The sequence below is a fragment of the Lathyrus oleraceus genome, chromosome 3 (assembly GCF_024323335.1).
Source record: "Lathyrus oleraceus cultivar Zhongwan6 chromosome 3, CAAS_Psat_ZW6_1.0, whole genome shotgun sequence".
Lineage (NCBI taxonomy): Eukaryota > Viridiplantae > Streptophyta > Magnoliopsida > Fabales > Fabaceae > Lathyrus > Lathyrus oleraceus.
The window spans coordinates 440,195,822-440,210,202 of NC_066581.1; the positions used below are offsets into that span (position 1 = coordinate 440,195,822).

General features: G+C 36.3%; 1 protein-coding gene across 1 annotated transcript; it reads left to right on the forward strand.

Moving 5' to 3' along the window:
- The first annotated feature begins 10,723 nt into the window (after positions 1 to 10,723).
- Positions 10,724 to 12,447, forward strand: LOC127128097 (GDSL esterase/lipase At1g71250). Its single transcript, XM_051057347.1, has 5 exons — positions 10,724 to 11,024; positions 11,206 to 11,333; positions 11,413 to 11,655; positions 11,750 to 12,005; positions 12,160 to 12,447. The coding sequence occupies exons 1-5, from the start codon at positions 10,775 to 10,777 to the stop codon at positions 12,378 to 12,380; spliced, it is 1,098 nt and encodes a 365-aa protein (XP_050913304.1). The 5' UTR covers positions 10,724 to 10,774; the 3' UTR covers positions 12,381 to 12,447.
- Positions 12,448 to 14,381: the final 1,934 nt, after the last annotated feature.

Here is a 14,381-nt window from a genome sequence, read left to right on the forward strand (position 1 = left end):
TGACCATTCGTAAGGATCTCTAAAGGAGAAATTTTAATTTCCGCTGTGCTTTGGGTCGCAATTCTCCTTCAGTGGTATCAGAGCCACTTACGAAACCATGAATCGGATAGCTGTTTAATTTCTGTATTAATATGATTAAAAGACAGAATGAATCGATTAATTAAAAGGGTAATTAAATTTTGCATCATGAGTGTACGAGTTGGATGATTGATGTTGACTATGCTTCGGAATCCGACATTAGTATGGTGAAGCAGCGATACATCGATCGTCCATAGGTTACGCAATTGAGACCGATCAACTTATATATGATATAAGTAATCCTAATACAAAGTACGGTATATGTGATATACTGTTTCTGTTTCATTCATTCGAACACTAAATGATTGTTTTCCTTTGAGCGATCAATGGTCATTTGCTTCGGAATCCGACATTAGTATGGTGAAGCAATGACCTGTTGATCAATCATACTGAATCAACAATCGAGGTGTGTTTGACGGTCTGAAATTGGCGCATTAGGGTTGGTGACGGCGCAAGGGTTGTGCCGTCAAAGAGTTGTGAATTTAGGGCTTTTGGAACACGTCTGTTGACTGTTTCAAAGTTTGTTATTTTGGCTGCGTGAAGCTCGTGTGACGAGTGTGTTGTCTGTTTCAAAGTCTGTTATTTTGGCCGCGTGAAGCTCGTGTGACGAGCGTAACAAGCGTAACAAACTGGATGTGTGACAGTCGTAACACGCCCATGACGGTCGTAACAAGGACGTGACGGTCGTCACATGCCTTGTGACGGTCGTCACACTCACAAAATTCTAGGCGTTTTTGTTTTTGACCTGTGACGGTCGTAACGTGTCCTGTGACGCTCGTCACACTCACATGGCCTGTGACGGTCGTCACACGCCTGTGACGGTCGTCACACTCACAGAGTCAAAATTTTGGGGTTTCTGATTTTGTGCCTACGCAAGAGTTGTGTTGATGCGAAAACAATGTCCATTTCAAATGAATTGTTTATTAAAATTTTGGACCGGGCAGCGGAACCCCCGGCTAACTCTGCGTAGTGTGATCGGTCGCCGAAATTTAATTTGGTTTTAATTAATTAAAGGAATTAAAATTTAATAATAACAATGTGTTTATTATTATTGCCTTGTGGTGATCAGTTATGGCCTTAGTCTTCCTTCATTTTGTTTTGGGTTTTTAAATACGACCTGCGTGTCGTGCCTCTCCTTTTGATCTCTTAATGTAAATTCTTTTCTCATCTCAAACCCTCGTATGTAAAACGAGTTTCTTCTGGAATGTAACGTTATGAATAAAGAGAAGAAGACAATGTTATGAAGAAAGAGAAGATTTCAATATCAAAAGAGGACAATCTTGAAGATCTTGCTTGGAGAAGCTTAGAGAAGAATTCAATATTAAAGGAGGACAACCTTGAAGATCTTGCTTGGAGAAGCTTAGATCGTTGTAGGTTAGCTTAGGTTCTCTCATTGGCTTGGGAGAACAATTGCGCTAGGGGCCATAACTGTTTCATTGTGTATGTATGTTGATGCATGTGTATGTATGTTGATGCATGTGAGAGACGATTTATATGATAAATAAGCCGGTGAGATCATAAAATTGCAATTCCCTCAAATTAAATATTAAGTTTATGCTTTCCAAGTTTTAACACTCATCAAGACTAGTAATGGATAATGTAGGTTTCGCCTACGCGAGGTGCATGATCTATATATTAGTAAGGTGCGATGGGATAATTGTAATATCCAACTGTTAAAACAATGGGTCAAACTTAACTAAACAAATTATAATAAGATTATATATATGTTTAGAAGCAAGAGTTGGGAATGATCCATATGATGGATTGGAATAAGGAGTTATTCACCCAACTGAAATATTCGAGAGTTGTATGAGATACAATTGGAAGGAGTTCCTACCTAAATAACCTAGTTTTGTGTAATCCGCCTACGCGGACTTAGAACGAAGTGAAATATGGATCTCGACCCACTAGAAAATCTTCCAACGGGATTTTCCGAATCAAATGATGAGGGTCATTTGTTTTGAGTAAAATAGTGGGAGCATATTTGATTAAAGGCCTAATTAAATATGTCAATGATACTTATATTTTCTTAATCCTTATGTAGATAACCATGACAACAAACACCTCTAACAACATATTGCGATCAATCCTTGAGAAAGAAAAATTGTCTGGGACAAATTTTCTAGATTGGTACCGAAACATGAGGATTGTCCTCAAACATGATAAAGGGAAAGGCAAGGAAGTTGCCAAACCCAAACCCACTATTGCTGCTTTGAAGCCTAGTGGAAGCATAGAAAAAGAAGGCACTTGCTTCCATTGCGGTAAGACCGCACACTGGAAGAGGAACTGCCCAAAGTACCTGGAAGATAGGAAGAATGGAGTAGAGACTCCAACTTCAGGTATTTTTGTTATTGAAATTAATTTATCTACTTCTGCATCATGGGTATTAGATACTGGATGCGGTTCTCACATTTGTACAAATGTGCAAGAACTAAAAGGGAGTAGAAAATTGGCAAAAGGTGAAGTCGACCTACGAGTTGGTAATGGAGCAAAGGTTGTTGCCTTAGCCGTAGGAACTTATGAATTGACTTTACCTAGTGGCTTAATAATTCAGTTAGAGAACTGTTATTATGTACCAGCAATTAGCAGGAATATTATTTCCGTTTCTTGTTTGGACAAGTTCGGTTTTTCATTCGTAATAAAGAACAATTGTTGTTCAATTTATATGAATGATATATTCTATGCTACTGCACAAATGAACAATGGACTATATGTCATTGATCTCGAAATGCCTATATATAACATTAATACTAAAAGGATGAAACCTAACGATTTAAATCCAACTTACCTTTGGCATTGTCGATTAGGCCACATAAATGAGAAACGCATTTCCAAACTCCATAAAGATGGACTCTTGGACTCTTTTGATTATGAATCATATGAGACATGCAGATCTTGTTTAATTGGAAAGATGACAAAGTCTCCATTCACAGGAAAAGGTGAAAGAGCTAATGATCTTTTGGCCCTCATACATACTGATGTATGTGGACCACTGAACATACCAGCCAGAGGAGGTTTTCAGTACTTCATCACATTCACTGATGATTTCAGTAGATATGGTTATGTGTATTTAATGAAACACAAATCAGAGTCCTTTGAAAAGTTCAAGGAATTCAAGAATGAAGTACAAAACCAACTAGGTAAGAATATTAAAACTCTTCGATCAGATCGAGGTGGTGAGTATTTAAGCCTAGAGTTTGATGACCATCTGAAAGAGTGTGGGATCCTATCCCAACTCACTCCTCCTGGAACACCCCAATGGAATGTGTATCTGAGAGAAGAAATCGAACCCTGTTAGACATGGTCCGATCCATGATGAGTCACGCCGATCTTCCAAACTCCTTTTGGGGACATGCACTATTGACAGCAGCTTACACACTTAACCGTGTTCCATCCAAAAAGGTTGAGAAGACACCATATGAGATATGGAGTGGTAAGAAACCACATATGTCTTACATAAAGATTTGGGGTTGCGAGGTTTATGTGAAACGACAAATTTCAACTAAGCTTGAGCCCAAATCTGACAAATGCTTATTTGTGGGGTATCCTAAAGAAACAAGAGGGTATTACTTCTACAATCCTTCTAAGGGCAAAGTGTTTGTCGCTCGAACTGGAGTTTTCCTAGAAAAGGATTTTATTTCCAAAGGAACCAGTGGGAGGAAAGTAGACCTTGAAGAAATTCAAGAATCACAAAGCATAGATACACCTATGGAGGAATTAGAGCAGGAAACACAAGAAGTTGTGGAAGAGCAACCTGCTCAAGTAGAACAAAACCAGCGTAGGTCAAGCAGGATACGTCAACTACCTGAGAGATATGGATATCTCATAACTGATCAAGGTGATGTATTACTCATGGATCAAGATGAGCCTGTGACCTACCAAGAGGCCATAACTGGTCCCGAGTCTGAGAAGTGGCTAGAAGCCATGAAATCTGAAATGGATTCCATGTACACAAACCAAGTTTGGACCTTGGTAGAGCCTCCTGTAGGAGTTAACCCTATAGGATGCAAGTGGGTCTTCAAAAAGAAGACTGACATGGATGGTAAGGTACATACCTATAAGGCAAGACTGGTTGCAAAAGGATATAAACAAATTCATGGGATTGACTATGATGAAACCTTTTCACCAGTTGCAATGCTTAAATCTGTTCGGATTTTACTTGTTATCGCTGCATATCATGATTATGAAATATGGCAGATGGATGTCAAAACTGCTTTCCTTAATGGAAATCTTCTTGAGGATGTGTACATGACACAGCCTGAAGGATTTGACATACCAGAGGAAGCCCAAAAGATATGTAAGTTACAAAGATCAATCTATGGATTGAAGCAAGCTTCCAGAAGCTGGAATCTTCGTTTTGATGAAACAGTAAAACAATATGGATTCATCAAGAACGAAGATGAGCCTTGTGTCTACAAGAAGGTTAGTGGGAGCATGATCGTTTTCCTGGTATTATATGTAGATGACATATTACTCATTGGAAACGATATCCCTACCCTACAACAAGTAAAGTCTTGGTTAGGGAAATGCTTTTCTATGAAGGACCTAGGTGAAGCAGCCTATATATTAGGAATCAGAATCTATAGAGATAGATCATAAAATGCTTGGCCTAAGTCAGAGTACATAGACAAGGTGCTGAGACGCTTTAATATGAATGATTCCAATGGTTATGTGTTTTGCTGAAATGGTGGCACTGTGAGTTTGAAAATTTCAAAGCAAGATACAGTTGTTGATTCTACAACCGAGGCCGAGTATATTGCTGCCTCAAATGCAGAAAAGGGAGTTGTTTGGATCAAAAAGTTCATTAGTGAACTTGGCATAGTCCCTAGCATTGTGGATCCCATTGGTCTCTATTATGATAACAATGGCGCTATCGCACAAGCCAAGGAGCCTAGATCTCACCAACGATCCAAACACAAACTTAGGCGTTATCATCTCATTCGAGAGATAATAGATAGAGGAGATGTGAAAATATGTAAAGTACCTACACTTGACAATATAGTTGACCCACTGACAAAGCCTCTTGCGCAGCAGAAGCATGATGGCCATACTAGATCAATGGGCATACGGGGTATGCCTGATTGGCTCTAGTGCTAGTGGAAGATTGTTGGTGTAAGCCCTAGAGGCCAATACATTTTGGTACTTGTATCGAATAATAAAAGGCATTCTCTTTATTATGGTTGATTAATAAAGTCCCTGGAATAGATAGTCCGTTTAATGTATTAAGTGTGACTTAATCATGAGAACACATTAAACATAAGGACACTATTCCTAAAGTATCCGTAGTCGAGCTTTAGTGTGAAGTGGGATAACATTAAAGCATTAAGACTATTATGTTTGTAGACTGATGATCATATCTCATGGATCATGGATAAAGAGTTATCAAGTCTTAAACATAGGTATGAATATTAGGAGTAATATTTATACCGGATTGACCCGCTATGAGAATACTATATAGAAAGTTATGCAAGGTGTCATAAGTTATTCTCATGGTGATAATAGTGTGTTCCACTCTTCGACCTCAAACCACTATGGACCCTAGATGTAGAGTCGAGTGCTTTATTGCTGATCCAACATTGTCCGTAACTGGATAACCATAAAGACAGTTGATGGGTACTCCACAAAGCATGCTGAGGGACATGAGTGACCTAGATGGAATTTGCCCATCCTGCATAACAGGATAAATGTCTATGGGCCCAATATTGAACTGGACAAGGATGACACGGTCTATGCCTTGTGTTCAATATAGACATAAGGGCAAAAGGGTAATTATACACATAATTATTATCACATAAAGGTTTTGTCAGATCACATGACACTTTCGTGTCTTGGGTAGCAGTGATGTGTTGCTAGATACCGCTCACTGTTTATTATATTAAATGTGTGATTTAGTATAATTGTCAACGTCACGAAAACCTACAGGGTCACACACAAAGGACGGATTGATGAGAGATAGAGTAACTAAGGAATACCGTAAGGTACGGTGCCCTTAAGTGAGTTATAGAACATCGTAAGGTACGGTGTACTTGAGTAGAATACGAAATATGGTAAGGTACCATGAGCTTAAGTGATTTTGGGAATATTATAAGATATGGGCCAAAATACACTTAAGTGGGCTTTTAGCTTGAAGCCCACACAAGTGGTTCTATAAATAGAACCCTTGTGCAGAAGCAAAAAAAAATTGCGGTTGCATTATTTTCGTTTTCTCTCACTCTCTCTCTCTCACTCAAAGCCTTCATTCGTACCAGCTAGCACTGAGATTGAAGGAACCCGTTCGTGTGGACTGAGTAGAGACGTTGTCATCGTTCAACATTCGTGATCGTTTAGTGGATCTGCATCAAAGGATTGATCGTCACAAGAGATCTGCATCAAAGGGTTTGATCGTCACAAGAGATCTGCACCAAAGGATTCAACCGTCACAAGAGGTAAATATTCTATCACTGATCATGACCATTCGTAAGGATCTCTAAAGGAGAAATTTTAATTTCCGCTGCGCTTTGGGTCACAATTCTCCTTCATTTTATACATGGCATCGCCATTCAAATTGGCGCCTCCATAGGGACACGTATGACACACCTAGGTCTGATTGCTTGGTTTCGATGTCTGCATGCATGCAAGACAAGGTGTTGCCAAATGGATTGGCGCCCATGTGCAAGGAATGAATGGGGGCGCCAATTCAATTGGAGTGTGTGTCTGCATGTGTGACACATGGTTGTCCTCTCTCTTGCATGCTGAACATGTCACTTCTGAGTAGCTTGCATGGTTGACACATCATTTTGGACTAGCTTGCATGTGCGACACATCACTTCGAACTAGCTAGCATGTGAGACACATCACTCACCTATTTAAGTGTCTTACTATCAACATCCAAGACTCAACCAATATTCATCTGCAACAAGAAAATAGTTTTCATCTACACAATGTCATCTTCACCAAAATACAGTGTTAATGTTCACTGCAACGGTGAAACATATGAGTCTGAGTTATACAGTTTTTGTTTTCGAAACACCGATACCATTAGACTTACGATCAAGAGAAATGAAACCTTCTTGCATTTGAAAAAAAAATACAATCCTGTATAGGATCGGGTATTGTGTCAAAGATCACGTATCAAAATCCAATATTTTTTAGAACAGTCAATGCAAGTTTTTCCCTCTTAAGGTACGAGACGATGAAGATGTTGAGTACATGTTTGTTAGTCATGAACATTCAGGTTGCAACTGTATTGAGTTGTATATTACTCTTCAACCATGTATACCATCTCAGCAGTCTCAAATAACCTGTCAGGATTAATCTGGTGAATTTGATCCACAAAGGTCAGATGACGTCAACCCAGAAGCAGAAGCAGAAGTGGACGTCGTTGATGAAGAAGAAAAGGAGACTGAGATATAGGTTGGTCACATGCTAAATAACGACATTGAAGATGATGATCAACCACCGGCAATACCTTCTAGTCATGTCTACAATCCGCCTCAACATATGAAAAAGATGGATATGCATGACGATGAAACATCCAACAGTGTTTTATATAACCCGTATCTATGATCAGAAGGCGAATTAAAGGTGGGAGACATGTTTCATACCAAAGAAGAATGTGTGCGAGCTATCAAAAAATTCCACATGAACAACTCTGTTGATTTTACAGTGAAACGCACTGATTCGAGAAGGTATGTCATCGAATATTGTAACATCCTTTGTAAGTTTCGGTTGGCTGCATCTTACAAAAAAAAATGACTCTTGGGAGATCGCTTCAACAGACCCACCTCATAGTTGCATTGCAACTAATGTTGAACAATATCACCGTAAACTAAGCGCTGCATTGATATGTCAAGACATTATGTCGGTTGTTAATAAAGACTCATCAGTGAAGGTGAGTATAATTATATCCCATATCAGAACAACATATAATTATACTCCATCTTACAAGAAAGCCTGGATTGCAAGGAAAAAGGTTGTTGAGCAGGTATTCGGCAACTGGGAGGATTCATATAAAGAATTGCCACGGTTTTTATGAGCACTAAAAACATATGTCCCATGAACTGTGGAAATTATGGAGACATTGCCAACAATGATTCCAGACGGAACCTGTGTTACAGGTAATAGAATCTTTCACTGTCTCTTTTGGGCGTTTGACCCATGCATCAAAAGTTTCGCATTCTGCAAACCTATTATTCAAATTGATGGCACTTGGTTATACGGCAAATACAAGGGTACTTTGCTTATGGCGGTTTCACAAGATGGCAACAACAATGTCTTTCCCATTGCCTTTGCTCTGGTTGAAGGTGAAACGGATGGTGGATGGGGTTTCTTTCTTCGACATCTCATAACGCATATGGCTCCACAAGCCAATCTATGTTTGATTTCTGATAGACATGCTGCCATTGAGAGTGCCTACAACAACCATGACAACGGATGGGATGATCCTCCTTCTACTCATGTCTATTGCATTAGACATATTGCACAAAACTTCATGTGTGCAATAAAAGATAAGAATCTTCGGAAGAAGGTGGTGAATGCTGAGTATGCTCTAACTCAATCGTCATTTCAATATTATCGTGATAAAATTAGACTGCCTAATGAAGACGCAGGGAGATGGCTAAATAACATACCAGTAGAGAAGTGGACAAGGGCATTTGACAGAGGTTGTCGATGAGGCCACATGACAACAAATGTTGTGGAATGCATGAACGGGGTATTCAAAGGAATTAGAAATCTGCCAATAACCGCCTTGGTAAGATCGACCTATTATAGGTTGGCTTCTACGTTCGCAACCAGAGGTGAAAGATGGAGTGCGGTGTTAATGTCTGGGCAAGTATTCAGTGAGTGTTGCATGAAAGTCATGAAAGAGGAGAGCATCAAAGTTAGCACACACGTTGTAACAGTCTTTGACGGTCATTGGCAAAACTTCAGCGTCCAGGAAACAATGGACCATAACGAGGGGAGACCAAATTTAGCCTATGCTATTAGACTAAACAGAAGTTTGTGTGACTGTGGAAAATTCCAGGCCTTCCGCATTCCTTACTCCCATGTCATTGCAGCATGCACATATACTCGTCAAGACGCTTACAACCATTTATCTGATGTGTACAAGGCCGTCACCATCATGAATGTATATAATAAAAGCTTCTCGGTACTATCAATGGAGGAATACTGGCCTCCATATGAAGGTGATATAGTTTGGCACAACGACGAGATGCGTAGAAAAAAAAAATGAAGGGCAAACAACACATGTATCAAGACAGAAATGGATTCGACAAATAAAATGATAAGATTATGTAGTATATGTCGTCAACCAAGACACAACAAGAACAACTGTCCCAATCGAGGAGCATCATCTGGGTCATAAGCTTTTTGTAACATTGTATTTCTGTAACCTTCAATCATTATATATCATAAAGTTTTTGTTACAACGAGGTTCACAACAAACATCAGTACAAAATAAGCTAACTGAAAACAAAAGTATTTCTAACTGATTACAACAATCAAATTGATGTCATCTCGACCGAACATCATTTTCCTAGCATCCTTATCAGTCTTCATTCACACCCAACCAAAGATATTGTCGAGTCTCTCAATACTTCTAATTTTTTCCCTTCTGGTATTTTCCCATCTAACCAACGAACCAACTCCCTCTTCAGTTGCTCGAACGTAGTGATGTTCTAGAAGAGCATCAACATCTGAAGTTTGTCTCTCGCATAAATCACCTTTCTGTATCGGCGACGAACAACAAACATGATTTACCAAATGATTAAATGAGATGTGGAACAATTACTCACACAACCCATCTATTTGTAACAAAAAAATTGCATTTTACACTGGGCGTCAATCCAATTGGCGCCTCCTTTGTAAAAAATACACATGGGCGCCAATTGGATTGACTATGGCATGTGCCCTAGCCAATCCAATTTGCGTCTCCATTCAATTTTTAAGAGGAGTCGCCAATTGAATTGGCGCCTCCTTCTAAAAGTGGGGTAGTTTGAGAATTTTTTTGAAACCAAGAGTATTTTGAAAATTTCCTTGAAAAATTGGATTATTTTTGTAAAAATTTCCTTTTTTAATGGTCGATTTATAATTTTATATTTTGTGTCATTTTCAAATTTCAGTAATTCTTTAACTATTTTTAATATCAATTATTTTATACTTAATAAATCGATAATAAATGGATAGTGTAAAAGTCTGATTGAGCCAATAAAAAATAATGAGATATTTTAAATATGCTTATTAACTTTTTAACTTTTTTTTTGCGTAAAATAACATTAAAAGAAATGTATGCAGTAAGATAGAGCATCTTTATGTATATCAGCACATTTTGAAAATTCAAATAATTCCAAAAGATTTTTGCAAATTCTTTCATTTGCTTAATTGAAAAAATCACTTTCTGTTAGTCCTTTTGGCATGAGTTCATCAAACAATGCTGAAAAAGTAACATATACATGAAAATTGAGGAGAGGACAAACAAAAACTTGTGTCATAACAAAAAAAGAGAAGATAAAAACAAAAAAGTGAGTTAAGAAATAGCAAGAAAAAGCATGAGAAAAGGCAAAGAAACATGTAAAATGATGTGAACAACTTGGATTCTTGAATAATACTCCTCTCTTAGACATTGATGAAAACCATTTCACCACCTTGTATATATACTTGTAATGTTTGTCCCAAACTCCAACTCAAACTTTCATATTATATCTTGCTTATTCAAATGAAGGGAAAGGGTATATTGAATACTATGGTTCTTCTCATTCTAGTTTTGCTATGTTTTAATGGGATGGTTTATGTGAACTCCCAAAAGGTCCCTGCCATGTTTGTTTTTGGAGATTCAATTGTTGAAGTTGGTAACAACAATTTCCTTAATACCTTAGCAAAATCAAATTACTATCCATATGGTATTGATTACAACAGGGTTGCTACAGGCAGATTTTCTAATGGAAGATCCCTCATTGATTTCATTGGTATATCATCTCATTCAATTTATTTATTCTAAAATATATTTTTCTTTTGTATTTATTTCGGTATATCAAAATAGTCTCATATCGCTCAACCCAACTAGATGTTTTTTATAAAGAACAAAATCACGACAAATTCTCACACTCATAACGGATAAAAGTCCATAATGTATTTTAATCTTTACAGGAAATATGATGGGTGTTCCTTCTCCTCCACCTTTTTTAGACCCCTCAACTACTGGATCCAGAATACTTAATGGAGTCAATTATGCATCAGCTTCTGGTGGCATTCTTGAGGAATCAGGAAGACACTATGTACTTACACACTTGTCTCAATTATTCATAACTTTTTATTCTAATAATATGTAACTAAAATTGAAATGATGTGATGCAGGGTGATAGGCTTAGCATGGGCAGGCAAATCCAGAACTTTCAGAGCACATTGAATCAATATAAGACAATGATGAATCCAACTGAATTGAATCAATTCTTAGCCAAATCTTTAGTAGTTGTCGTGACGGGGAATAATGACTACATCAACAACTACCTCCTACCCGGACTTTATGCCAGCAGTTCCAATTATACAGCTCCAGAATTTGCCAATCATATGATCAATAATTTAGCGCGACAAATGCTGGTAATTATTATTCCGCTTATTTACATTGGCCCAAATATTTTGATATGTAAATAAATAATATTTACATATAATATTTTGATATGTTGTATTGAAGGCACTTTACAGCTTAGGATTGAGGAAGATCTTCATAGCAGGAGTTGGTCCACTTGGTTGCATTCCTAATCAAAGAGCTACTGGTTCAGCACCATCAGGAAGGTGTGTTGATTCGGTAAATCAAATTGTTGGATTTTACAATACAGGACTCAGATCAACAGTTGAGCAACTTAACAGAGATCATCCTGGTGCTATCTTTGCATATGGAAACACCTACGGTGTCTTAGGAGATATTCTCAATAACCCTGCAGCATATTGTAAGATATTAAGTCTTTTGTCGTAGCTTGTTTTCGGAAAAACAAAATGCACTAAAGTACTCATCAATTTTCATGACAAGAAAAGTTTATATTTTTAAATACATTAAAAAAATTCATAGATACCAGTGTTTTTTTTGTTTTTGTTTTTTTGCAGCATTTAGCGTTGTTGACAGAGCTTGTTGTGGATTTGGAAGGAATAGAGGACAAATATCATGTCTTCCATTGCAATTGCCATGTTTATCAAGAGAACGATATCTGTTCTGGGATGCTTTTCACCCAACAGAATCTGCGGTTTATGTGTTTGCATGGAGAGCTGTTAATGGTCCACCAAATGACGTTTATCCCATGAATATCAAACAAATGTCTGTCGTATAGTTTCCTTTACGGACCAAAGATGTACCAAAATTAAAATGAAATATATTATTTGAGATTTTATTAGAAATATCTCTAGAGTTTTAATTGTTTTGTTTTGAAGTATACTTCATGGAAGCTTTCATAGAACTGAGAGTTTTCAAGTTTCAATTGACATAGTTGAGTTTTATACACTCAAAAACCTTAATATTTTCTTGTCACATATATTAGTATAGGATTTATTTTGGTCAATTAATTTTAAAAAATTCATATTGATGACATAACTCTTTAAAATGTATTATTTTTGTCTTTCTTTTTTTATAACTAACAACGAAAAAACTTATAAGTTTATAGTCAAATGCGTCATTAATTACATTAAAATAATAAATATAATACCATTTTTAGAGTTAAGAAATTAATAGGAATATCTTTGAAATTTAAAAGATCAAAATATACTCCAAAATTAGCGTTTAAGAGAAATTGTAGCTCTCTATTTTTTTAGGTGAGATCTAATAATATTATATATATATAATTAAGATTTTATATAAATAACAGACAAATCGACAACAAGATGTATTGCTATTTCTTTTATAACAAAATTTTTTTTTTTAAATTATATTTATTAATTTAGAAGACACAACCTTATTATAAATGATCTCGGTAAAAGATCAACTACTTCTAGTATTATAGTACTAGAAAAATAAAAATTTCAAAAGCAAATACTATAATAAAAAACATGTTAAAATGTTGAAACATGTTTTCTAATGCTTCATCAATTTACCAAATTAAAATTTACAATTAACAACATTGAAAACAATTACAAAATATAATAAGTACAGAAATGGTTAAATCCTACCATACAATCATTATTATACTGAAAATTCAAGAAAAACTTGCATCATAAAATTTTAAGAAAATTGTCTATCCCCTTCGACATGCTTTAGAGACTCTCCAAAATGGCAGTATAATATTTTTTTTTTTTTAGAATAATCATTCTATACATATGTTATTTTGGAAGAATCCTTCTAGATGTCGATACAGTTTAACGGCTTTTCTCTTTCTCTATTTCTTTAGTTTTTATGTACAAAAACTTTAAAAAAAAATTCAATTTCTCCTTTTTTTTCATTCAAATCATATATAAAGGACTACAATCCATTATTTATAAGGGTGGTAAATCGGGTTGGACCCGCCGGACTCCGTCCATTTAACTCACCATTTTGTCGGGTCTAGGTGAGGTTTTTGACTCAGTGTCTTAAGTTGGTTCACCCCACCTAACCCGCTTTTAAAACGGGCTGAGAATCGGGTGGGACGGATTTTGCCCGTAAGATTTTTGTTACATATATTTATTTATTTTACTTGGAATTAAAACAATATTAGTGGGGTACGTAGTATATCTATTTTTAAAACAACCATCATTTCTTCAAACTCTAATATTCATTTTTCACATAACCACAAACACCTCATTTTGAAGACATTAATTGGTCTCTCCTTCGTTCTTCATCTTCACTTATAGTAGAAAAAATATTTATTGCAAAACATAGAGAATCCATTGATAAAGCTACTGATTTTGATATTGTTTATCTTGATAATTATTAATTAGTGGGTGACGATGAGGAGAGATATGGTGGAAGATTCCATCCAATGGCTACAATATCAACCTAAGTTTCATATGTTCATGACATAGATGATGATTGATGAAGTGTTTGTCATGGAGTCTTTAAGATTATTTTTTTATTCTCGGTTCTTGGTTGTCTTTGTTTAGCTTGTGCTAGCTTGTTTTGTTGATTTGTTTCTCTAGATGTCCTTAACTAGGTTGTGCTTGTTGATTTTTTTAACCAAATTAAATGAATTATTTTGGGGTTTTAGTGTGTTTGTTTTAAGTTTTTGGTATTACAATTACATTGTTTTGTTTATGTTGAAGAATATGACATTAACATTAAGACTTGTTAAAGTTTAATTATGCGTTGTTAAAATTTGTCGATCTCTTTGGTAATGATTAACAATTTTGTAAATTATGTAGTAAAT

What these genes read in the sequence shown, in the direction of transcription:
- LOC127128097 (XM_051057347.1), top strand. Translation starts at nt 10,775, where the DNA reads ATGAAGGGAAAGGGTATATTGAATACTATGGTTCTTCTCATTCTAGTT. An exon ending in AGGAATCAGGAAGACACTAT is followed by an intron (nt 11,334 to 11,412) that starts GTACTTACACAC and finishes GATGTGATGCAG; the next exon opens with GGTGATAGGCTTAGCATGGG. An exon ending in ATTTAGCGCGACAAATGCTG is followed by an intron (nt 11,656 to 11,749) that starts GTAATTATTATT and finishes GTTGTATTGAAG; the next exon opens with GCACTTTACAGCTTAGGATT.